Source organism: Ischnura elegans, chromosome 1 (genome assembly GCF_921293095.1).
Source record: "Ischnura elegans chromosome 1, ioIscEleg1.1, whole genome shotgun sequence".
In the NCBI taxonomy this organism is placed as follows: Eukaryota; Metazoa; Arthropoda; class Insecta; order Odonata; family Coenagrionidae; genus Ischnura; species Ischnura elegans.
The window spans coordinates 6,498,306-6,522,491 of record NC_060246.1 but is presented as its reverse complement, the minus strand read 5'-3'; the positions used below and the strand labels follow the sequence as shown (position 1 = coordinate 6,522,491).

The 24,186-nt window shown below is 38.5% G+C and overlaps 1 protein-coding gene across 1 annotated transcript in view; it reads right to left on the bottom strand.

Moving 5' to 3' along the window:
* The window catches only part of LOC124155216 (exosome complex exonuclease RRP44), a 47,022-nt gene that overhangs the window by 8,260 nt on the left and 14,576 nt on the right, over positions 1-24,186 (bottom strand). Inside the window, exons 9-17 of the mRNA XM_046528935.1 lie at positions 22,477-22,614; positions 17,773-17,919; positions 16,019-16,274; positions 15,087-15,210; positions 13,973-14,107; positions 7,021-7,264; positions 6,661-6,896; positions 2,559-2,727; positions 439-642 (exon numbers count right to left, since the gene is read on the bottom strand). Coding sequence (XP_046384891.1) covers positions 439-642; positions 2,559-2,727; positions 6,661-6,896; positions 7,021-7,264; positions 13,973-14,107; positions 15,087-15,210; positions 16,019-16,274; positions 17,773-17,919; positions 22,477-22,614 — 1,653 coding nt within the window. The remainder of the gene's footprint in view (positions 1-438; positions 643-2,558; positions 2,728-6,660; positions 6,897-7,020; positions 7,265-13,972; positions 14,108-15,086; positions 15,211-16,018; positions 16,275-17,772; positions 17,920-22,476; positions 22,615-24,186) is intronic.

Genomic DNA, 24,186 nt, shown 5'->3' with positions numbered 1-24,186 from the left:
TTCATTATGAATCTTAATATGAGACCAGCTACACTAAAAAGCAAATTCTTTTAAATACTGACAGCTTGAGAACTTGGATGCTTCATGGCTGGCATCTCAAAAGGTAGAAATTGATTGAAAAAAACTGGAAAAGTATGTTCCTTCCAATTACACAAACAGTAAAATTTAAACTAACATGTTTGGAGCAATAAAATATGGTTAATCAATCAATTTCTGTTGATACTATGGCTCAGATGCAGCATGATGTCCCTCGCCAATGGTTCCATTTATGCAATAAAGAGGGATCCATCAGTAACTGAATGGGTCGTCAATCTGCCAGTGACATTTATTTTGGAATTTGGTTGGAAAGTTGGGGGGGGGAGCTTTGACAAAACTTCAAATGGATGCACAGGACTATGATACTTTGAGTAATCATTCAAACACCATTCAATGACTGACCTCTTCGTTAAATGTGAAAACAGGAGCAGGAATAGAGCTTGGATCACTCGTGGAAATTTTCTTCGGATTGCCAGTTTTACTCTCTGCAGCACCCAAATACAACGTGCCCTCCAGGCCATATTTTGGAATCAAGACCTGAAGAGCATTACGGCGCACAAAAAGGATATGGCCTTCTTCATCTTGCACTCTCTCTCGGAAGAACAGCTGAAATATAGAGAGAAAACAACCTTATTTCCTGCAGATTCTTCATGCAAATGAACTGCATGCGCTCAAAAACAATCTTTATTGCGTATGACCTAGAAAATAATTAGGCAGGCATTCTGATGAAATTAAAAAAATATTAAACATCCAACAAGGAGTTCTAAGTTACAAGAAACCCATACTGCAAGAGTACACACATATGTATTGATGGTAGACTACGCACACGTGGCAAGTGCAACTATGGTCAATCCAGGGCTACATATATGCACATATGTACATATAAGAAAATGTCCGTCCTTACTTATGTTCAGGGTTCTTTATAGCTTTCCATTTTCAATTTCCCATACTTTTCCCTGATTACCCATCCAATTTTTTCCCCTGAATTTATATCAACAGCAAATCAGTTGCACATTGGATTTTGCAAATCAATGCAGCAGGGTAGATACACATACATATATGCATGTAAATAAATCAAGCAGTAACAGTAGCAGCAGCAGAAATTAAGTCAAAAGGCACCAAATTGACACTGGGATGTGCTGACAAAAGGCCAAGGAGCCAACAAAACGCTCACCTTGCCACCCAAATGCTCTGAGCATTCAACCATGATTTTCATCATTTTGATGCTCCTCTGAAGTTTTGCGTTAACTATGCACGTATGACCTAATTTTCCAGTCATATCCATGACTCCTAGCCCTGATTTTTATTTCCCTGACATTTCCTGACCGCTATGAGCCATGTTCTTACGGTGTACATGCGATAAACAATAAAATCATTAGGTGTTAGTCATATTATGAGACATATTTAAAGATTTGAAGCATAATTGTGTACACTAAAGTGCATAACAACGCTCCACTATAAAATTCACTGTATTGCACCAGTGATGATCTTGGAAGCAAGCATCCAAGCAGAGGCCAGGTTCTTCAGGGCAATTGAGGAGGTGACAAGGGTCTTATTGTCTGCACTGTCTGCATTGTTTTTGGACCTTCTATTGCTCCTCTTTTAGAAAATTCCTCGGAAAATGCAAATTCATTGATAAGAAAGAAGGGCCCCGTGATAAAGGCTAATGTCTTCTAGTTTGACCTTTGGCAAGGGTGTCTTTTATAGATAACCTGAATGAGCTCTAGCTCAGTTTTTGTGAGCCAGACCTCTGATAGAGGAGATAGGAATTCAAAAGCATTATATTATCTGCATCTGAAAGATTGCCACAAAGTGGGGAGCACTTCATTCTAAAATTAATCTATTCTGACTTCCAATTGCACGAGATGTCTAACAAGATTTAGTTTTATTTTTAAAATATAAAAGTAGTAATTCTTCGTAATCAATAAAAAAATTTCAGAGTAAAAAATTTGGAACACAATTTAAGAGAACTTTCTTGTATCAAGGAATTCCTTTCCATGAGTCTAGAGCTAAAATAATAAAAACCATTGGTAATTTTTTTATGCCAATTGAAGTAGACCATGATTGGCAATTGATTAGTAGATAAATATTGAAAAGAAGAGAATAGAGACATTATTTACAACACCAAAAACACAATTAAGTGAAAATTACTTCGTAAACAAGTGCACAAACTTTCGAAGGGCGCCCGTAATATAGGAAAGGTCGAAATCAAAACGGAAGCAAACTGCAGATGCCTGAGAAGCTACTGCCGATGTTTGAGAAGATCCGAGACCGCTAAGCAAAGGGAAAGCAAAGGACAGAGTTTACAAGGTTGTGTCTGCTGAGTGCAGTCGTCTGTCATCTATAGATGACACTCGGACCAGGGCTGAGTCCGGCACGTCATCAATAGACGACGTTTGGTTTCACTGTTAAGTGTTTCGGATGTTTCACTGCATATTCACTTTTTGGATAATCAGATGATCATCAATACGTGGATCGTAACACTTAATGCAAAAGGAAAGCTTTGAAAGCAAAGAGCTCACGTGAGTGTGGAGTGCAACTGATGCCCTGCCTGCGTACTGGGCCATGCGGTTCCGATAATTGAGGTTGTGGCACAGGTTGTGAGATTTTCGTTTGTCAAGTATATCCGGGTGAGCAACATCAGCACCAATACTTGCAGCAAGGAGGCGATGCACAATTACATCAGCATACCTGAAATGGAAAAGGAGAGAAAAAATGATTCAATACGACAATGGTCATCACAGCTCTTCCACACTCGTTTACGAGCAAGAGAGTTTTTGATTTTCAGGCTTTCACATGAATAATAAAGTGTGAATCAGAGGAGTCAAAAACCATGGCAGCAAACAATATAAAAATGTAGTCACTTAAAGAAAGAGAATTTTCAACTGACAAGCAACGCACCATACACTTGAATGGAAGAAGAAATCATTCACTTGGATTGAATGGAAATTAAACTATGTTTTTCCACATAAAATATTCCGTTGAAACCATGGTAGTGATCTAATAAATATTTTATGTGGAAAAACATAGTTTAATTTTCATTCAATATGAATAAATCCCATAAAGTAACACCTCAAACCATTAACTTCATTAACTTGTGGTAAATGAATATATGTATTTAATGCTAAAAAAAGTGTAAAACCATTCTCCAAGAATGGAAAATTATGATAGAAATTACTAATGCTGGGTGTCTACTGAAATTACATTTGACCAAACAATTTACACTCACTCTGAATACACTTTGAGATAGTTTGGGAAGCACAGCTAGCTCAAGAGCACAGCACAGGAAGAGAGCAGATGAAGTATACCTCTCTCCTCCCTCAAGAGTCATTACAAATAGTAACAGTCGGTTGCCACATAATGAATACTAACAAGGAGACAACGCCAAAGTGATGTTCGGGATCTGGATGCGGATGTTATTTTCTAAAAGTATATAGGTAAGATAGAAAAAAAGGTCACGGCTTTCTTCCAAATAGGCCCGGGTTCGGGAGATATTCTATTCGCATGTAAAGATTTCGCGCAGCATGACCGCCCTTGAGTAAGCGCTCCCTCTCATCTACGGCCGTGGCGGTTCAGTCTAAGGTGTTAATCCTCTAACTTGTTGTTGATATCCCGGGTTCGAGTGCCAGTGTCGGCAATATTTTTTCTCTCTTCTAATTTTTGAAATCACTGTTGCATTTTATCGCCATTCGTTTTATTTAGTTACTTCGCGAATTTTTTAAATTTAATATCAATTAATGGATTTTAAACGAAACTCCGAATTGTGCCCTACCTTGCGAATTAGAGGACGTATACAATGACTTACACGCAAATTTCCGTGTAATGTGCTCATCACATGCACCGATGCACACCTCTGCCTCGCATCAATTAACCGATTGTACATCTATTCATGAATCGTTCCCCGGTTTTTGACGCGTGTCTCCACTTTCAATGTCTTTTTTCCGTTTCTGAAGCACCAGTATTTTCCGGCTTCAATGTTTTTTTATTCAAAATGTCATTTCCACTGGGCATTCCCTCCATTAGATTTTCTTCAAAGCCCACCCACTGTCTGCCCAAAAAATCTCGATCCTTACAACAGAATGTCCTTCCACTCACCATGTCTACCTTATGACCTACCTTCTAGCGTCCTCCAAAGACTTCCGTCCCAACAACCCTCCGTCCACAGCTGACCCTCGATAATCCCTGAATAAGGTGCCGAGGTCCAATTGTGTGGAAACGGGTGCGAAAGGTAAACAAAGAAGACCTCGAAAGCGGCTTGAATAGGCTGCTGGAATTGCACTGGATGGGTAGGAGGGGAAACTGGTTAGGGCCAGTAACTGAATGTGAGGTTAGGCAATTGTGTTTATATGTAGAGAAGAAAGACTTGAGATTACGAATATACGAAGAGGCTGTGGGAGCCATGGCTAGGGTGAGGATGATCAAATTCCCCGGAAATTTGCGTGTAAGTCATTGTATACGTCCTCTAATTCGCAAGGTAGGGCACAATTCGGAGTTTCGTTTAAAATCCATTAATTGATATTAAATTTAAAAAATTCGCGAAGTAACTAAATAAAACGAATGGCGATAAAATGCAACAGTGATTTCAAAAATTAGAAGAGAGAGAAAATATTGCCGACACTGGCACTCGAACCCGGGATATCAACAACAAGTTAGAGGATTAACACCTTAGACTGAACCGCCACGGCCGTAGATGAGAGGGAGCGCTTACTCAAGGGCGGTCATGCTGCGCGAAATCTTTACATGCGAATATCTCCCGAACCCGGGCCTATGTGGAAGAAAGCCGAGACCTTTTTTTCTATCTTACCTATATAGTTTTAGAAAATAACATCCGCATCCAGATCCCGAACATCACTTTGGCGTTGTCTCCTTGTAAGATGAAGATCTTAAAGGGATTTAGTAGCATGGAAGCATTGCATTGCTTCTCCTTTAAAGGAACAGTAGAAGTTAATGAGATAACATTCTACAATTAGTATTATAGTAGAATCTCGTTATTACGAAGTTCGCGGGACCGAAAAACCGGAGGTTCGTAATAACGAAGTTCGTATCAACGTTTCTTTTAGGAATCATCGGAAAAAACAGTATTTAATAAACATGATTAAATTACGCGGAAATATGTTTAAATTCGTTTCAGTTTCTCAACAGAAGAATGCGGCACGACGCAATCGAGGTTTGATATCTTCCCGAATACAGTAAGTCAAAATACGAACTGGATGGGTTACAAGACCTTGTTCCTAAGTTGATAAACCTACAGAGCGGCCGCCAAGAGTTGTCCGATGACACACAGAATGGTCTAGGTCGGGTTAGGAGGCAAGGTTGCCAGCTGAGAAAGGGAAACGCCTACAAAGGGTTCCGCGAAGAAAGGATGCAGAAGGGACGCACAGTGGGCTAGAATCGAAAAAAAGCTCGCCAAAACCTCAAAAACGATTTTTTTGAGCTAGGAAGTTGAAACTTCGCATACATATTCACAAATAAATTTTGCATAACTTTCCAGATTATTTCTTTCCCGCGTTTTCACGTTAACAATATATGTGAGGTCAAAGTTGAACAAATTTAGCGAAAAACGACCAACCTCGATTTTTTCTGAAAATCGCCAACTTAGTCGTCGTGCAGTGGTTTCATGAATAGTTTTATGGACAAAACTGTTATAACATCTTCATTGACACTTCTTATTCTTCCATTTGAAGGTTTTTTAAAGATTTTGTTTCATCAATAATCATAGATATATAACAAAATGGCGGAGCCTGTCTTCAGCGACGGCTCTTGCCTAGAAGTAGTTTGTTTGTTTATAAAAAACCATCTGTGGAATATCTCCTTGAATTCTTGGAAGTATAATTGTATCAAGTCAAAAACCAAGCCTATGTTGCTCAAAACTGAATTAAATTGAAATAGATGAACTCAAAGAAAGGTACAGCTATCAAATGATGCGATAAACAAAACCACCTACTGGCATTAGTACGATAATTTTTATATGAACTGATGATACAAACATGAAAAATAGGTTGCTAAGACAAAAAAAGAACAATAAATGGCACAGACTCATGAGGTATTAATAATTAGTTAAGAAGTACGTATACTTAAGGGCTTTTCATAAACATTCAAAATGAACAGTTGACCTCCATAGGGGTATAAAAAATTAATACTTGGTATTACATGCCATCAACAGAGAATGTAAAAACAAAGTTTGTCTTTTTGCTGAGTTACCATAGTTAATGTGCTCATTTAAGAAGATTGTTTTCATATAGACATAATCATAGGATTTGGTAATGTTCCTTGGCCATCCTCAGCTAATTTGAGCATTTGACTGTAGGCCATAGTCTTAACATGGGGCTTCTACAGTAATAACATAAACAAAGATTGAAATAATTTTACTAAATAACAATATCAATAGAAGCTACAATTACTATTTTACTGTGAATATATAGAGAAGTTATATCCATAAAATAAAATTTCATTAGGAAACAATCACAACCTAAAAATATGTATTCCTTGTTATCTATTCAATCGATTGTCATTAATTACATCTCATTTGATGGATATAACACAAGTTCCACCAACTAGCCAACTAACAACAGTCAAGGGCAATGATGAAAGCAATTGCATGAATAATTAGATGAACTTTCAAACCTTCTAATGGGCGAGGTGAAGTGGGTGTACAGAGGCACAGCCAGGCCATAGTGGACGTAGTCCTCGACTTGCAGCATGCCACTGCTGAAGTACACGGCCTGCATCATGCAACGGGTGGCCAATATCCTGAGCATTGTCCCTAGGTAAGGATTATCCTGCTCCTCCTTTGCTTTCCTGGCTGCCTCATCAAGGGACACCGCCAGAGCCTTGTTGGTGTCAATGTCAATATCCAAATCCTAGACAAAAATATTCATTGTCAACTTCAAACATCTCTCATATTTAAGCTTGAGAATTCACTCTAGAAATCAAGGCATCAAGTTAAAAAAATTTGAACTCTAACACATGAAAGGAACTACACACCCTATTACGAGCTGCTTTGATGAGAGGAGCAAAGTTATCCTTTGGCGGCTGAGGATGACGCCTCAGGAGTGCACAGGCTGGGAAATGCTCCAGTAAGTGTGTGGCTACCGAGATGTTAGCCAGCAACATAAACTCTTCAACCATGGAATTGGTATCACGAAGAGCCTTCACCACAACCTCCACTGGATCATGAGTCTCACTGTCAACATGAAACCTTACTTCTGGTGAGGCCAACACCAGAGCACTACAAACAAAGAAAACAAGAGAAAGAATAAGTTTTCCCCCAACAATCTAAACTGATGAATTAAGTTCACCGCAAGGGTGTTTATTTGTAACAAATTGTAATGTCAGACATTCGCTTTGTTCATAATCCTCGTAATTTTCTTCAGGATACAGCATCCATTTGACTCAGTACTTCCACCAACTTTCCCATTTTTTCTCCTCAACAATCTCCCACTCCCATTAACAACTCCCTAACGACATAAACATTAGAGATGAGTCGGTTCCAGTACCCGGATCTCGGTACTGCCAGTTCTTGGCCTGTGGAATCGGCATAGAGAATCGGTCACATAGGAATGGTGGCGAGGATTTGAATTAGGCAGCCAAATCCTTTATTGTCTGCAGCATGTTCAAGGCCATGGCCTGTGTCTTGCACAAGATTCTTTCAGTTTTCAATCACAACTTAAATACTGTATTGTAAGAGAGCATTATTGGCAATGCTTTAAAACTCTTTTGTGTGTTCAATCTACTTTTCGTTGTTGCATTATAACAATGTCATCAGACGGCAATGAAGGCCGCCACACACCTGAGCAGCTCACAGTCCACATGCACCCGAGTGACCTGACTGGTGGCGCCACAACCTGTGCAGCAGTTGGCTACCGCGGTGGCGGCCGAACACCTTTTGAGTTCCATCACAGGCCACGGCGGCTGATGCCTACTAAGTTTAAACTTTTTAAAGGTTTGCTTTGACAAAACTGGGCTAGGCAAACATGAAACAGTTGAAATACTTTTTATTAATGTTGGCAAGAGCTCGTCTTTGCCTCGGCAATCATGGCACATTTTTACGTAATTATTAGATAACAATTACCTAACAAAATATTGGATGTATATTTCAAACCATTGAAGCTCTAAAAATTGGTTATCCTCATAATTACTCCGGAAGTAATTCATAATCGTAATAATTAGATTTGCAGTGAAAATAAGATTTTTAAAAATGCATAAATATACATTACTTTCCTCCAACTTTTTTCCTTTCGAGAGTTGCTTGTTAGCACATGCATTTAAGGGTTCGTCAATTTGTCGCTCTCGCTAGCATTGTAGCATTTCCGCAGTCACAGCCGCTTTTAGACGAGCAGACTTTTCGCTGCCTGCCATCCATGGCATGGCACCGTTCTTTCGAATTACGATAGGTTTCTATTAGTGATGGGTCGGTTCGATTCCTCAATTCTCGGCCAAGAACCGGAATCGAAAACGAGTACTTGCCAAGGCGAAAAATCGATTCTGATTCCAGCAGTACTTCAAACAACAAAATATACGACCGCATTTCCAATAGTCATTTGAATTTTCGCGCCACGTAACCGTAATAACAAAACACACATCTTCTTGGGATGTGCGAGTACTCGAAAATTCAAGTCGATTGAGTAGTTGGTACTCGACTCGAGCGTTTCGAATAGCATTACAGATGTCGAGTCGAATAGTTAAGGTTACAGAGCATTCGAGGCTAGTAGGTCCAGCAATCTGCCGACAGGAAGCGCTATCATGAACTCATGTAATAATGCAGTTTTTAAAGCCGATAAGTCATTCTAATGCCTTGGCCTGGTAGTTTCAGCTTGCCGAATACACTATAGTTGTCGACGTGGGCGCCGAATACCTATACGCCAGCCGCGGCAGCAGATCGTCTTCCTACCCGGCGCACACTGGTCCGAAATCGGAAAAAGCTGGAATAAAGTCCAAAATGACCTTTTTGGGGATAGAGACTTGAAACTCAGCGTAAATACTCATAAATCATTACCAAATATTGATTTATATGCCATTTTACATAAATGCGAACCTTAAGTGAGATACAGAGGCCCAAAGATGACCAATTTTTCAATGCCACACGAGATATCGTTTTTCCTCAAAAAATCTTTGAATTTATCCCAGTGGTTTTGCGTTGGTATGAGTTTTGTGGAATAAAAAATGCAATATTCCTTTGATATGGTGCTTTGCCTATACTTTCAATGACTTTTGAAGATTCTGGCTCTCATCTGTCTGGTTTTACAACGCAAAATGGCCGACCCGTTTTTCACGTGAAATTTGACATTAAGTAGACATTATCTTTCGTTTACGAAAAATATAACTCGGAAAATTTGAACCACAATATAAAGTAGAGATTTCTAAAGAGTACTAAGTAGAAGTCTTGAAAAAAAAGTTTGCGACGAAGGAAATAAGAGTGATTTTTCAATCGCGCGTCAAGGCTGACCTACACGCCGCGGACCTGTGAGGCTCGGTAACTGAGGCCGATTTTTCAAGTTTTTTAAAACATTAGTCCTGAAAATCGTCATTTAAGCATGGATAATCGTCTTCATTGACTTAAAACACTAAACTGAGGATGTTAAAAAGGATTATGTATAGATCGACTAGACCATTTAGCGCATTACTCGAGTGAAAATACTAAGGATTGGATATTTTTCGGAACCATCCCGCGCGTAAGAAATATGCCTCGGGTATTGAAGTAAAGTGAAGAGATTAAGTCAGCATGCTTAAGAGAGAGAAAAATGAACTGTTTCCGTGAAAGGCAACAAGCGATACCCTTTTTCCCTTTCCACCCTCGCCGAGGTGAGTCGTGCGGTAGGGGAAGTTTTCACACCACAAGGCTCTTTTAGCCTTTTCTATTACTGAGTCCGTCCGATGTAATATTCATTTGTAGCGTTTAGTTTCTTTCTTGAACTTAAAAAAGCAAGAGATTTAAAGGTTGATTGAATGACGTGAGAAGTATAGCATTTTTTTTGGCTCTACAAAACTAAAGTTTAGTTCTATAGTTGTTCGCTTCGTCCACTTGAATTCCATTCCATTCCAAGATTCAAGATCCAACAAATCGTTGATATAATTTTTAATAAAAATTCCAAAGTCTCCAAAATCTTGCAATTTTGGTGGGAAAGTACTTGCCCAATAACACACATGTGTAGCAAAAGGCAATTTTCTGCAGGCAGTAATACTGTAACATGGAGACGTCAAAACCTGCTGGCTGAGCATGTAGAATAATTGGATTTTCTGCTTGAGAATTTGAAAGGGCCAAATATTACGGGGGAGGGGTGTATTGGGGCGGGGCTAACTCAACAAGATACATTCAGACCCGGGTGCTTGTTGGCTTGCAAACGCCAGATGCACGCCAATTCGAGGGTGTGGAGATTGAGGGGCGAGTCAGTGGGTGACAGGGAGGCAATGACTGAAACTTTGAAACATTGATTAAAGATGGAATCATGCGATAAACAATATATATTGTCGACATATTATGAGTGCCAATATTCTAAAGTAATACCTATCATGTAACACCACTTTTCAGGTATGTTCTGTTTTGAAATTTAGCTATTATATTTTAATTACATAGTAATGATATGAAAGATTCCTTTGTCAACTGACTCTTTCACAGAGTAATATTTTTAAAAGTAGTTTTCTTGTTGACTGGAATTAAGTGATATTTTTCTTGGAGCCTATGGCATCAGAATCGATGGAATCGGTATCGGTAGAATCGGAATCGAAATGTCAGAATCGGAATCGGGTTCGGAATCGATAAAATTTTGGAATCGACCCATCACTAGTTTCTAGAGATGCCTAGCGTCGTTGACGGCATGGCATCTGTCCCAGCGATGTGCTGTCTACACACAATTCTACATTTTCTGGATGAAAAGACTTTTCGCCAGCCACTGTTCATGTGAAATTCAAGTGGCTTTCATACGAGACGACTGTCTTCAATGCCGTGTGCTGCAAATGGCGGCTGGCGGAAAACTTTCATCTGAAAGCGGTCTTAGACGTGTACACAGCGGCGCCCATGCAGCGGATGTATCTACCGTGCAGGCTACGCCACAGCCGCTCAGTTTATCCATAGTGTCGCTGTACCACCGTGTTCAGCAGTTTAGTGTTGAGGCTATAAGAGCTGTGAACAGACGATGCGGTCAAAAGTTGGGGGAGATTCACTATTGATCCTAGTCCTATGCTAACAATGTACACCCATGTCTCGTATCGCACAATTTCGATTAGCGCAATTTCGATATAGCGCAAATTCGTTCCTCGGGGAAACATTGCAACGCAGTGTAGCCTAATCAAAAATTTTAAACGCTCTCGTGATAAAACGTGAACTTGCGCTAAGTACACACGTAATTTCTATCAATTTACGCATATTTATATTATTTCTTGCCTCAAATCTTCTTTTTTGTTTAAATATTAATCGAAATTCATTGCTGCGCAATTGCCAAAAGTATTACTCGTCATTGGGTCCAGATAGCCGGCCTACCGAAGTAATTTATCTCGTCTCCTTCACAGAATGATAATAAATAATTTAGATCGTTAATTAAGCGTGGGGCTAGTGGAAATGAGTTTTTTTCAGCAATACGGTTTGAGACGTATTTTTGCTGTCGTAGGTTACCGGGCGATTGACTTCCAGGAAGAGGGTCTACGCTAAAGCCTTCAAGGTCATCGGTATTCACGGGGGAGAAATGGAGCGGTGGCCGAGTTGCGCATGAATAGCATCAACACATAAAAGGGTCCGCTATAGAGTCTCAAACACAATGGCTTCGTTCCCTCCCCGCAGTCATAGGCCTTCTGCGTCTCAGGAATACAGTTCAGCAGAAGAAGGTGATTTAGATAGAGCCATACAGAGTAAAAACCAAGAGAATATGGCAAAAAATAGGAATGCGTGTAGAAAAATCAAGAATTTATCAAGAAAAACCATAAACCTAGAAGAGGACTTGAGAGAGGTCAATTGCTTTGAAAATGGAGAGCGTCAAAGCGATATTGCGTGGAAGTTTAAACTCACGATGCCTTATTTTGAATAAAGACGAAGCTAAAATATCAGTGACCTCAGCCGCACCAACTTCAACCAAGCGGTCTACACATACGGAAAGTTCATGGTGAATCAGTACAAAAAGACGAGAGTGGTAATCGCTCCGAGACATTTAGTGAAAGCGGTTGGTTCCAGAATTTTAACGGCAAGCAGGTATTTTCAGTGCGGCGATATCAGGTGAATCTGCAAGTGTTGATAGCGCAGCAACCACAACATTTTCTGATGAACTCCAAGCTGTTATTGATAGTGGCTCCTTTCCCCCTCAACTAGATCTAGTGTTGACGAGACGATATTCTTTTGGAAAAGAATGCATTCTCGTTCATTCATTTTCAGGGAAGGAAAACCTGGGTCAGGTTTCAAGGCATTTAAAGACTGTTTCACGTAGCTGCTATAATGACTCAAAGGACTTCAAATTAAAATGAATTATCATTCATAAACTCCGCTAGCTATGAAATGGCATTTAAAGTAGCATTTTCCTGTCATTTCGATGAACTACAAAAGGGCCTGGGTGACACAACAGTTGTTTTTAGACTAGTTTTAAAAATCGTCAACTGCCGGCAACGCATTACGATCCCCTGAGATAGCAGATGTTAGCCCACCCGCACGACAGGATGGAATTTCGAAAGCACGTAAGAATTTTTTTTAACGTGAATAAAAGTCTTTGAATGCGTGAATACTATCTTAAAAGATGTTTTAAACTATAAATATTTATAGAAATAATGTTTTCTAAGGCTTTTTATGGGAATATAGATGTTTTAGGGGAAATTCAATACCAAAGACCTATGCTACCAGGAACGCATCCCTATCTTCCCTATGTTAAAACGCTCTCGTATAACGCAAATTCGTATAGCGCAAAGACCCCAAGGAACGCATCCCTTGCGCTATACGAGACATGGGTGTATCTGTGCAGAATGTAAACTGTGTTCTCCAAGCATATTTCGTGTGGCCCTTCAAAATCGACATCGACCACAACTATTATAACTGACTGCCTGTTCAGTACTGCAAGCAATATTTCTGTCAAAAAAAGAATAGATTTGACCCAGATATGGTGAAAATGTTGAATTTTTAAAACACAACCTGGAGAAAGAGTCAGTGGCTGCCTGATTTCATGTGACATATTGGTCGATCATGCATTCTTTGACAACATGTCATTTAAAATTTTTTACTAGGCAAATAAAATTATGGAGACGATCTAAGTTTTTTTTACAGAGCTTGCCTGCTTATTTACATCTATAGTGAAATTATTTTCATTCACTTCTTGTGGTTGTTCATTTAAATTTGCCATTAATTCAGATAATGAGTTCATCATTGGACCCAAGCCAAAAAAATGTAAGAACCGACTCATCCTTCATTAACATCAATAGTTAAATATCAAATGTTACAAAATGCACAAATAGAGAGTGAAATAAAAGTCTTATCAACAATAACTCACCAAGGAAATGTTCTATTTATATGCATGAAACTCATGACAAAAACCTTTTAAGTTTCAATATAAATTTCAGAGAAAACTCATTTACTCATGCATTAACTTTTATGAAGTTTGATGCATGCAGATGAAGAATAGGGTTGATAAAATATAGTGACATCTTAAAATTAAGAATAACAGTCATAGGTACACCACAAACTTAATTGAAAATTTGATTTCCAATAGAGGATATACTCACTATAGTATAATACTCACTATAAATAGTTGCATGCACCGATAGAAGGGGCTCGAAAAAGAGAGGACTAACTTATGTTCCACAATCTAACAATATCCAATATCAAGAGAGAAATGTTAAACATACATCATTCACTATGCATAATGATCCCAAGAGAACAACTGAATATATACTCCACTACCAAGGTCAAATGTTAATGAAAGTGTAATGAAGCAACATCTCCCACCATCACATCATAGAATTATCTTACCCTTTCTCTATTCTCCGCTTTTTTAATATCTTGGCCAGCTTGTTTAAGGATCGCAGGGAAAGCGTGACAGAGTCATTGGAAGACGGATCATCAATTCGTATTTGTGCTTGTTCATAAGTCAAAGCATATCTTGACCTGTAAAAAAATACTACATAAGAACAAAATTTACTCAAAGTTTCAATACGATTGAAACATTATTATGATACCTCCCGGAAAAAGTAGTTTTCAAACACATTAGAGCTTGCTCGGCTAAAGAATGGAAATTGCGTTACACCACAACATTCGGAAATAAGTGTACAAGATTTGTAACAAAGTGCATACATGCATATGCTGTTTCAGACACCATTACATGATAGAAATTATACAGCATTTCATGGTTCAACTATTTCATAAATTGTATAATTAAAAAAATAAATACCAGCAAACTTGAAATCAACAATTTAATCCCTACACACATGTTGCATAACCAATACATATTTCCTTTCCATATTACTTACCATTTGAAATACACAGTCAACAAGTTAATTTCTTCAGAAAAACATGTTCATCCCTCCAGCATCAGGTGCAGTAGGTTATAATTGGTTGTATTTTGAGTGGCTATCACAAAATCTTAAGTTAGCATTACATACCGTATATGTCTGAATTTGGTCCCCCCTTTTTTTCCAAAAATGCCTGCGGTAGGAGTAAAGGAGGGGACTATATTCAAACGCATTTTTTTTTAACTTTTCCTGAAACTGAAGCCTCAAAATTAGGGGGGGGGGGACTATGTTCAGAGGGGGAATATATTCGGAGATAGACGGTATGTGCAATGGATATTTGGCATCCAATTGACTTCTTTTTGCAATTTAACTTCCAGTGCATGAAACAGATATGCAATGTATGATTTTGCAATTTTATTACTCAAGATATTCTTCTCCCAATATCAGTCCTTTCATTAACAGAGGGAATGTTTGCTGTGCAACCAGGGTATGCAGATAGGTACACTGAAGTCTTTCATTTGACATAAATTTAAATCTACCTCCAAAAAATGAAGAGAGTAATTGGAGCCATTCCATGGCATCTAAATAATCATATTTTAGCAATAGATGTTAATTATATATATGAAATAACATACCGAATGATGGATTTGCAGAATCTTGTATTAACAATGTTTGCATCTTCTGTCATTTCCCAGATACATGAGAAGGCAAATCTCTCTTCTCCACCACGAAGGGAGCACAAGTTTGAGCTGAGCAACTCTGAAAAAAATTGGATATCCTAGGATTTGTAAATGAGCTCTTGAAGACGAAGGAAGAAAGGCCAATAAGAATAACAACTGAACATTCAACATAATACTTCCTCAAACCAAGATTTAATAACATACATATTAACTACAGTATTACTCTTCCATAACATATCAACAATAGAATGGGATTAACCCTGCATAATAATAATCGGATAAAAATATTGTTTTTAGAAATAATATGTACTTTGGGACAAAAACTTGGTTGAATTTTGGAAAATCACGAATGGACATTGTGTCAATTTCACCAAAACTCAAAGAACATTAACATAAATTACTTGGAAATACAATACCTCTTTTTGATCGGAAGAGGCAATTAACAGCAGCTTAAAACAAATATGTACATGCACTAATATCAGCGTGGTAACCATTTTATGGCCATTCTCCACTCTGAGTCTACCATTCTCAGTCTCCACTCTGAGTCAACCATTTACATATCGATGGCTAAGCTCTAACAGCACGTATCTCAAATTCGGCCAGTTTGAGGCACGTATCTTAAACAAAGTGTAATAACATTAAAAAAATACAAGCTAATAACAACTCTTTGTCTGTAAATGAATGCTTCTTTATCGGTTTTATGAACTTATGGTTTTTAATTTCAGAGTACAATTAGCAATATTAATTGTTTTTTTGCTCTCTGAAAAAGTTGTTATTTTTGAGATACGTGTTGTCAGAACTTAGCCATCGATATATGATACATGCTGACCCTTTCAAAGCTGCTTTCACGCAGGAGAAATGCTGAAAAAAAAAGAGTAGCAACCTACCTGGAACCATATCTATCCGATTATCTACCAGATAAACAGTAGTGGCACGGAGTGCAGCCTCTCTATCAATAGCCGTTCCTGGCCTGATGAAATGAGACACATCGGCAATATGCACTCCAACTTCAAGAAGCTGGCCTCCTTGGTCATCATGCTTATCAATATATCGACAATGGAGGGCGTCGTCAATATCAGTGCAGCCAGGTGGATCAACACTGCAAATGTCCAGGTGCCTGAGGTCCGTTCTGACAGCTTCATCCTGAAAAAAAAAAAAAAAAAAAAAAAATTAATATTTTCAACCAGACACCCTAAAAAAGCGGTGTTAAAGACATCATAGATGAAAAAAAAACTATCACAGGTCAATTTTTATAAGCAACACATATGATTAAACAAGAATTTATTCACCCACTTGGATAAAATGTAACTCAAAACGATGACTACAAGACATACATTAGAATTATTATAGGCTGAATTGTAAAAGTTATATTTTCAAGATCATGAAATCAAATTCATTAAGAGAGCCAAAAAGATAACACCACTAAAAGGATGATAGGGACTTAAAACAGTTTAGAGGATACACCAAAAAAACCTCTTTCATGTCACACTCAGCCAGTGTCAACCAAAACTGCATTTGTAAACCAAAGGAACCTTTTGATGGAAAAGAAATACCATTTCTGTTGGATCAAAGAGGAGACAGGAACCAAATTATTGGGAGTGATGAAGGGAAGGTGACATAAACCTTAGAATATAACGTCACAAGGAATTAAAACGTCAAGAGGCACAATGCGTAGAAGTGTAGAAACACACCGACCCCAAGAGAGTGGAGCTAGTTCTGCCCAGTGCATGCCGTGACGAAAAGTCTCTTACTGTCTGGATAGCCCTCTTTGATATGTTGATAAGGGGATGAAATCATGGGACAGATAGAAAGAGCAGAGAGTAGAGAAGTACCTGGGCCAAGGGTGGCAAACCTCCAGGCGATTGAGTGCTAAAGTTGATTTGTATACATAAAAGTAAACTCACTCGACTCAAGTGCCAGGCCATCAAGTGAGACAGTCTGAGGTAGCCGCCTAGCACCATACAGAAGAAAATTGCTCTGTGTGCCACTCAGGCTCACCATCCCTGATCTAGGCAATTCACGACTAAGGGCAAGTGATTCTCCAGATGATTTTCAGCCGTCGGAAGGTTTCATTCATCCCTAGTCTAACAAATAAGTGCCGCTTAACGCCCAAAGAAAAATATTTGAGGATGGAATGTCCAAGAAAGGGAAGTATCTCCTTGTAAGATTGTGGTTTCGGTAGAATAGATTAATTTGAAATATGAAGTTGGTGTCAAAGATAAGGCCACCATAAATCACTTTGAAATAATTGCTTCTGACACTGAATATTTACCGATGACAAGGATGACTTCTAATTACACGATAAAAATGAGATTCACGGGGCGAGGTTAGACTCCAAATTACATTATATAAATTACATCCACAAAATTTTTGTTTCAGCAGGTTTAAAAACTCAAATTCTTATCCTAGAGGTGATAAAAAAAAGTATTCTACAGCTGTACCTTTTTGTGCGATATCAGTCACAAGATTAAGTAAATCATTACATACTTATTCTAAGTAAGTACTCGAGGAAATTTATCAATATATTTACAACCAATACACGCCCATATTTTTATTACAATTTTAACTAGCATCCTTTCCATCAAGAGCTCCTTAAAGGAAAAAAAAAAAAAACTTTGCTCTTGAGCAACTGAAAACGTACCTCAGGTGTAATGATCCAGGGTAACATGGGCAGGTCCGCAAGAACAGCCTCTGAGAAGGCGCTGTGAGGAACATCGTGCTCAAGCAGAAGCACTTCATTCTCAGTCTCGCGATCACCAATGGGACCAAGGGCACGGACAAAGTGACCCTGAAATTGGATGAAACCAACCAAAAAATCATTAACCTATTAACTATGGATTTCGAGACATGAGCCAATTCTTTCAATTCACATTGCACCACAATTATTGGCATGCTAGCGTACAGCACGCAAGAAGCAAGCAGGTGGGTACATACATGTTCCATGGTAAACGGCACAACAATGTTAAATTACAATAAATAATATCCATACTGAGCATAGCTACACAGTCGAATAATCATCATCAGAATTAAATAAATGTATCTTGGAAAATTACTTCACCTTAAATTAAAAAATGGACATTTTTTTCAACTCTCTTCATTTCTATAGGAAACTTGTTATAAAAGCTTTCATAAAGAATTTATTGAGAATTGTAGATACTCTGAGAAGGAATTTTACTCAATGGAGATTCCTCAGTAATTATCCACAAGGATATGAAGATACAACCATTGCCACTTCTCCATATTTCCTCTCAGAGAATGAATCTGCTTAGAAATGAATGTGCTAACATTGATAAGGCAATTATATCAGTATACTCAGTCACTTAAAGTCAACTATGCATTAATTAACTTTTTCCACTGTATCTATTGTGTTGATATTACAAATGATTCTTTTACAAAATGAGAAGCGTATGATTACTTCAGATCCGAATTCTCCTAGAACTTCACCGCAACAACCACACTTGGAAAAAAGTTACTCGTTCTGAACTATGGGGCCATGTCTTTGTAGGATATGAACATTGAGTCCAGTCATGAATCTAAAGGGAGCAAAAATCTCTCGCTGTAGCCTGAAAGAAAACGCTTTGACGGCCGTTACGTACATGCAGTACCGTTTTGGGAAAGTTGACGAACTACATAAAATTCGCGGATAAGAGTGGTGAATAGGTATCATTTGACATGGGGGACTGAAAATGATTGGGGGAAAATATGCGAAAACCCCCGGATTACCCCCAAAAACCCCCCAAAATATTGAAAATGGTGAAAAAAAATCAACTTCTGAGGTACCTTCCATCATGTATTCAGCTACAGCTCCCAAACCGTTCCACTAATTGGAAAGATTATCACTGATTCAAAAACTGATGCGGGCTTCCCCTGACATCAGTTTTGTTTCTTTATGTCAAATGACAGCTCCGCAATGATGCATTTAAGTTGAAAAAGGATCAAAATTTTCATTAAATTGCAGTAAAAAACTGGGATGTCTCATCGGCGTCTTCAACGACCACAAATGCAGGCCCCTGACAGAATGCATACTATCAACACACCAACATTCGAAAAATTATTTTATCACTTGTCATACTAAACTCATCCAGGATGAACCCACAAGATGGAACTCCCTTTTGCAAATGATGAGGCATATTCTGGAGCAGAAGCAAGCAATAACATTGGCTGCCTCTAGCCTCTGTTGTAATGTTGACATAACTCCACCACCGTGGGATGCTATCAAGCCATTGATTGATGTTCTTGATTTTTTCGAAAGAGCAACATTACTTGCTAGTGGAAGAGCAGTCACAGTTTCTTAAATTATCCCCCTAGTCAATACCATTATTGATTTCCTAGACACTAAGAAGTTTTCGCATATTCATCAACAATTAATTGTTTCGTCAATGATTAATGTTTCATCAATGATTTGCTGTTTCCCGTTAAAAGTTGGTATGAATTTCTGGAAAAAGAAGAATAATTCCCTTTTGCCATTATTCTTCACCATCCACGATTCAAAAGCGGTGTATTTCAAGATTCAAATAATGTTGAGATGATAAAAAATCAATTTGTTTTGGATATAACAAGTCTGTCTAAACAGTATCGACCAACAAAAACAGATACCTTAGGAATAGTGCAATCGAAAATTACCTTTTCATTCATATGCCTTTTTATTTATACATTCATCAAGTGAAATAGAAGAATAATATTTAATATGCTTTGTGCAATTCTAGTATTCGAGATAATCAAAGCTTGAGATATTCGAATATTTGAGCTAAGATATAACCCTTTCACTGCAGCAGCCCATTTCATGTGGGATGTACAAAGACTGCAGAGGCTATTTGCCAGAATTTGCAACATTTCACATTTTTTAAATTTTCAGCTACTTAACTTTATTTAATGCATCTAGATTTTTTCCCAATACTTAAGATACATTTATACATTATAAACGTACAGCAGACTCCCGATTATCTAGGTTGTGGTTTATCCGTGTTGCGGATTATTCGTGCATGATTTTCACTCTCGCCTAATTTTTTCCGCAACCTTTATAAAAAAATAGAATCGGATGCAAAATCATCGGAATTACTGCATTAATGCCAGGATGCACCAGGCTTATTATTTACGTAAGAATCCCCTTCGTAAAACAGAAGCGATGACGCGCTACCTGCATTCACAGGAGCGCTGTGTCCCGTTTTCCAAGCCTCACACTGCACGACTGCAATCCTTGATCACGGATATGCGCTGCGCAGCAGTTGCAACCTGGGCAACTTGTGCGAGATGCGACTACGTGGCGTGGTGCCTGACAGTGTAGTTTCCGACATCGAGCTGTGGTTTTGAAGCATTTGTGCAAACCACTTTTCTGTATCCGTCATCACACAGCCACAGGTGTGTGGTTTTCGAAACCAGGCCTTACATGGAGCATTAATAATACGAATACAACCATGTTATTGCTGCTAAAAATATCGTGAAGTGGCGAAGAGAGCTGCCAATGAGTCCAGGAAGCACTCTAAAATAACAGAATAACTGCGTAAAGAATTGTGCGAAAGATCCACAGAAAAAAATCATTCGCCTTGACCGGGATTCGAACCCGGATCCCCCGATTTCCGGTCGAGTGCTTTAGCCAGTTAAGCTACCGAGGCGTCATTCTTCCCTGCGGATATTTTCGGACACTACCGGACAAGATGTTGCTAAGATGTTGGCTAAAGCACTCGACCGGAAATCGGGGGATCCGGGTTCGAATCCCGGTCAAGGCGAATGATTTTTTCTCTGTGGATCTTTCGCACGATTGTGCATTGCGGGTGACTCCCGTAAAAGTTATCACCGCGGCTAGTCCCGGTATACTTTAAAACTGCGTAAAGAATAACATGTTGTTTTTTTTTACTTGAATTATAAACATTACAAGACATTTAAGTGAATGTTTGGGTTATCCGTGTTTTCCGATCGTTCGTGCCGTCTCTCCCCATTAATCATTAATTAGCCCATTTGGATAATGGGGAGTGTACGGCAGATGGATAATGGGGGTTTACCTAAATTACAGCCGACCTTCATTAATGCAATTTACCGAAATTACATTAATGAATTAGGCCAAGTGTTCAAGAGAGAAAATGCCCTAGAGGATTGCAAATGTGAGAATATATTGTCACTCCAGAAATTACTATAGTTCATACAACTTGACTTGACACTAGCAAGCAGTTATAACTCGACTAGATACTCAACTCGATATCAAAAGGCACTTCCGTAGACTCGTTATTACCAAGTTCACCAGAACGAAAAACCGGAGGTTCAATATAACGAAGTTCGCATGAATGTTTCTTTTAGGAATCGTTGAAAATAAAACAATGAGTAAAATACGTGATTAAATTAGGTGCAAGTATATAAAAACAAGAAAATTTATTTCAGTTTCTCAATAGAAGAATGTGGCACGACGCAATCGAGGGTTGATATCTTCCTGAATACAGTAAGTACTTGATGCATAAACTAGATGCGTTCCAAGGAATTGTTTGCAAGTTGATAAACCTACAGTCTGGCCGCTGACAGTTTTTTGATGACAGGCAGAAGGGTCTAGTTTGGGGTAGGGTGCAAGGTTGCCAGGTAAGAAAGGGACAATTCTTGCCGGCTGGACTGTATGCAAGGCATCGAGGAGTGGGGTTATCCTGTAGAATGCAGCACTGCATCACAATGATGCATTGACTCGCGATTGTGAAGAACTGATTTAGCTGGGCATGCGATGCAGCTGGACTCGGAAAAAAATCGCTCTCAGCGGTAAGGAATGACGGGCAAAATGCTGAACAGTTCCTTCTCACCGGATTCAATGATACTTTGTTCAGAGCAGGCCCAAAGTGCGAGTTCCTCTACGCCACACTGCATCACATCAGCCCAATCGAAAGGTGCCAAATTCGAAATTTGAAATTTTTGAATGCTCATATCTCTAAAAGTTCGTAAATCATACGTCTGTAGGAAGAGGAATAACTGTCCGTCCAATTTACGAACGGTTAGCAAGAATTAAGCTTATTATATAATGCTGCATGCATATTGAATAAAGAACCATAATTGATGCTCTTGAGCACAGTACACGGGGAGAACTTAAACATTGCGCATTATTAAAACATAGCGTAGGTTATATCCACCTAAATGCCGTTGCTTATTTGCAGAACTTCGTAATAAAGTTTATTTTGTAACCGCCGGGACTGGGATTGAGGTTCGTAATAACAAAAATTTTGTAATAATGTTTCTTTTACTACAGATTGGATAGGCCTTTTCGTCGGGACCAACGATTTGCTTCGTAATAACGAGAATTTCGTATTTACAAGAGTCTACTGTACTCCCTTGTACCCATTACCATTGATATGCAATAAACTTGGAAAAAACATACCTGTGGATAACGTGAATGCCGAGGCCATGAGTCAATAGCTACAATTATTCTTTGTGAAGCAAGCACATCTGCTTGTCTCGTCTCTATGCGAACTTTTGGAATTTTTCGCTCGGCTGGTACAAACAGATGTCTCGTGGACTGCAAAAGAAGGGAAAATCAATGAAAAACTGTGAAACTTAATACCTCTTCTGATGAAAACGAAAACAAGAGAATGACATCAGTTCCTGAACAATGCAGAATTATGGCAAATTCATTTCTTATATCCTAAACTTTAATCACTAACATCTAATTGACCTTTGATAAGTGCAGCATTGTTTTTCATTTTAAAACCTTGTACACTATCTGCTATAACACACCGTACCTATTATCATATTAGATTAATGTATAAAATAATTACAGTACTTGAGACACTTGCAAGTAGGCAAGTGATTGCTAGGATCTGGTTCATTCGAGTGTGTTCAGCTCTCTCTCACATTTACTATCATCTCCTTTTATTTAAGTGGTTCCTTTTCACTAATATTGCAGTTAACAATTTACCAATCCAACTACTGTCAAAGAAATTGAAAGGTTTTCAGAGAGCAGGGTGAAAGGAAACCAGGATGACATATTCTGGTTTTAAGAAAGTAATCTCACTTTGTGCAAGGAAGTGGACTTTAGAGTCTTAAAAACCCTTAAACAGGAACCCATACCTTAAATCTAACTGATCTGAAACAGGCTCCAAAGTATGCAGTGTGTGTACACATTTCAACATGGTTGTAAGGTAGCATTAGGTTCTTAACGTACTTACAATAAGTTTATGAAGACCATTTTTTACATAGATATGTACAGTGCAACCTCGATAAAACCAGACCCAACGGTGCTCAAACAAACACTTGCTATAGCAAACTGTCATTTTACCAGAGGTGGAGCAAATAATAACCAATAACCCTGTTATCAACACATATAGGAAACAGGTTTTGCATTTTTTGGCCATGATGCCTTCCTTCAAATGCTCTATTCACGTAACACACGGATATGCAGTCGATTGCTTCCTGCCCCCCGAAGAACAAAAGAACATCGTGAATTTGCAAACGTTAATGCCACAATATTTTCACCAAAAAGAACTACATAATTATCGAACAACAGTTTACCTCATGAATTTAAGACTGAGCACTACATGTTAACTACATTTCTTACAGATCACCAGCAATTACAGAGATTCGAGAGACTTGATAAATGTTTTCCAGTGATGGAAACTCTTGCTGTGGCAAGTGCCAATGCCATGAGGGCCTCATAATACATGATTTTTTTAACTTCCTAATTAGAGTCAATTGATGGTGCATCTGCTATCTTTTGTAATGTTGGGGCTCTTGCAATAGCCTGTACTCGCTTTGATGCAGTTCCACTGTACCATGTTACTTATAGAATAGAAATTTAAAAAATAAAAAGGTTACACCCAAAGGAAAATAATTAAACCCATACCTTGCTTCACTGAGCCATCATATCAGAATACAGAACATACAAAAGACTAGTCAACCACTAAGCATGTTTTCTGAAGTTGAATGCAGTTTTATTCAAATTGAAAAGAGACAGATAGACCGATCCTTGTAGTAAACTGAGAAGACAATTGAATCCAAATAATTATTGGGAATAATGCTCAAGTCATCAATGGGCACCTCAATTTCTCTTCATCATTTGATTGAGCAATACCATCTGGTTCATCATAAGAGA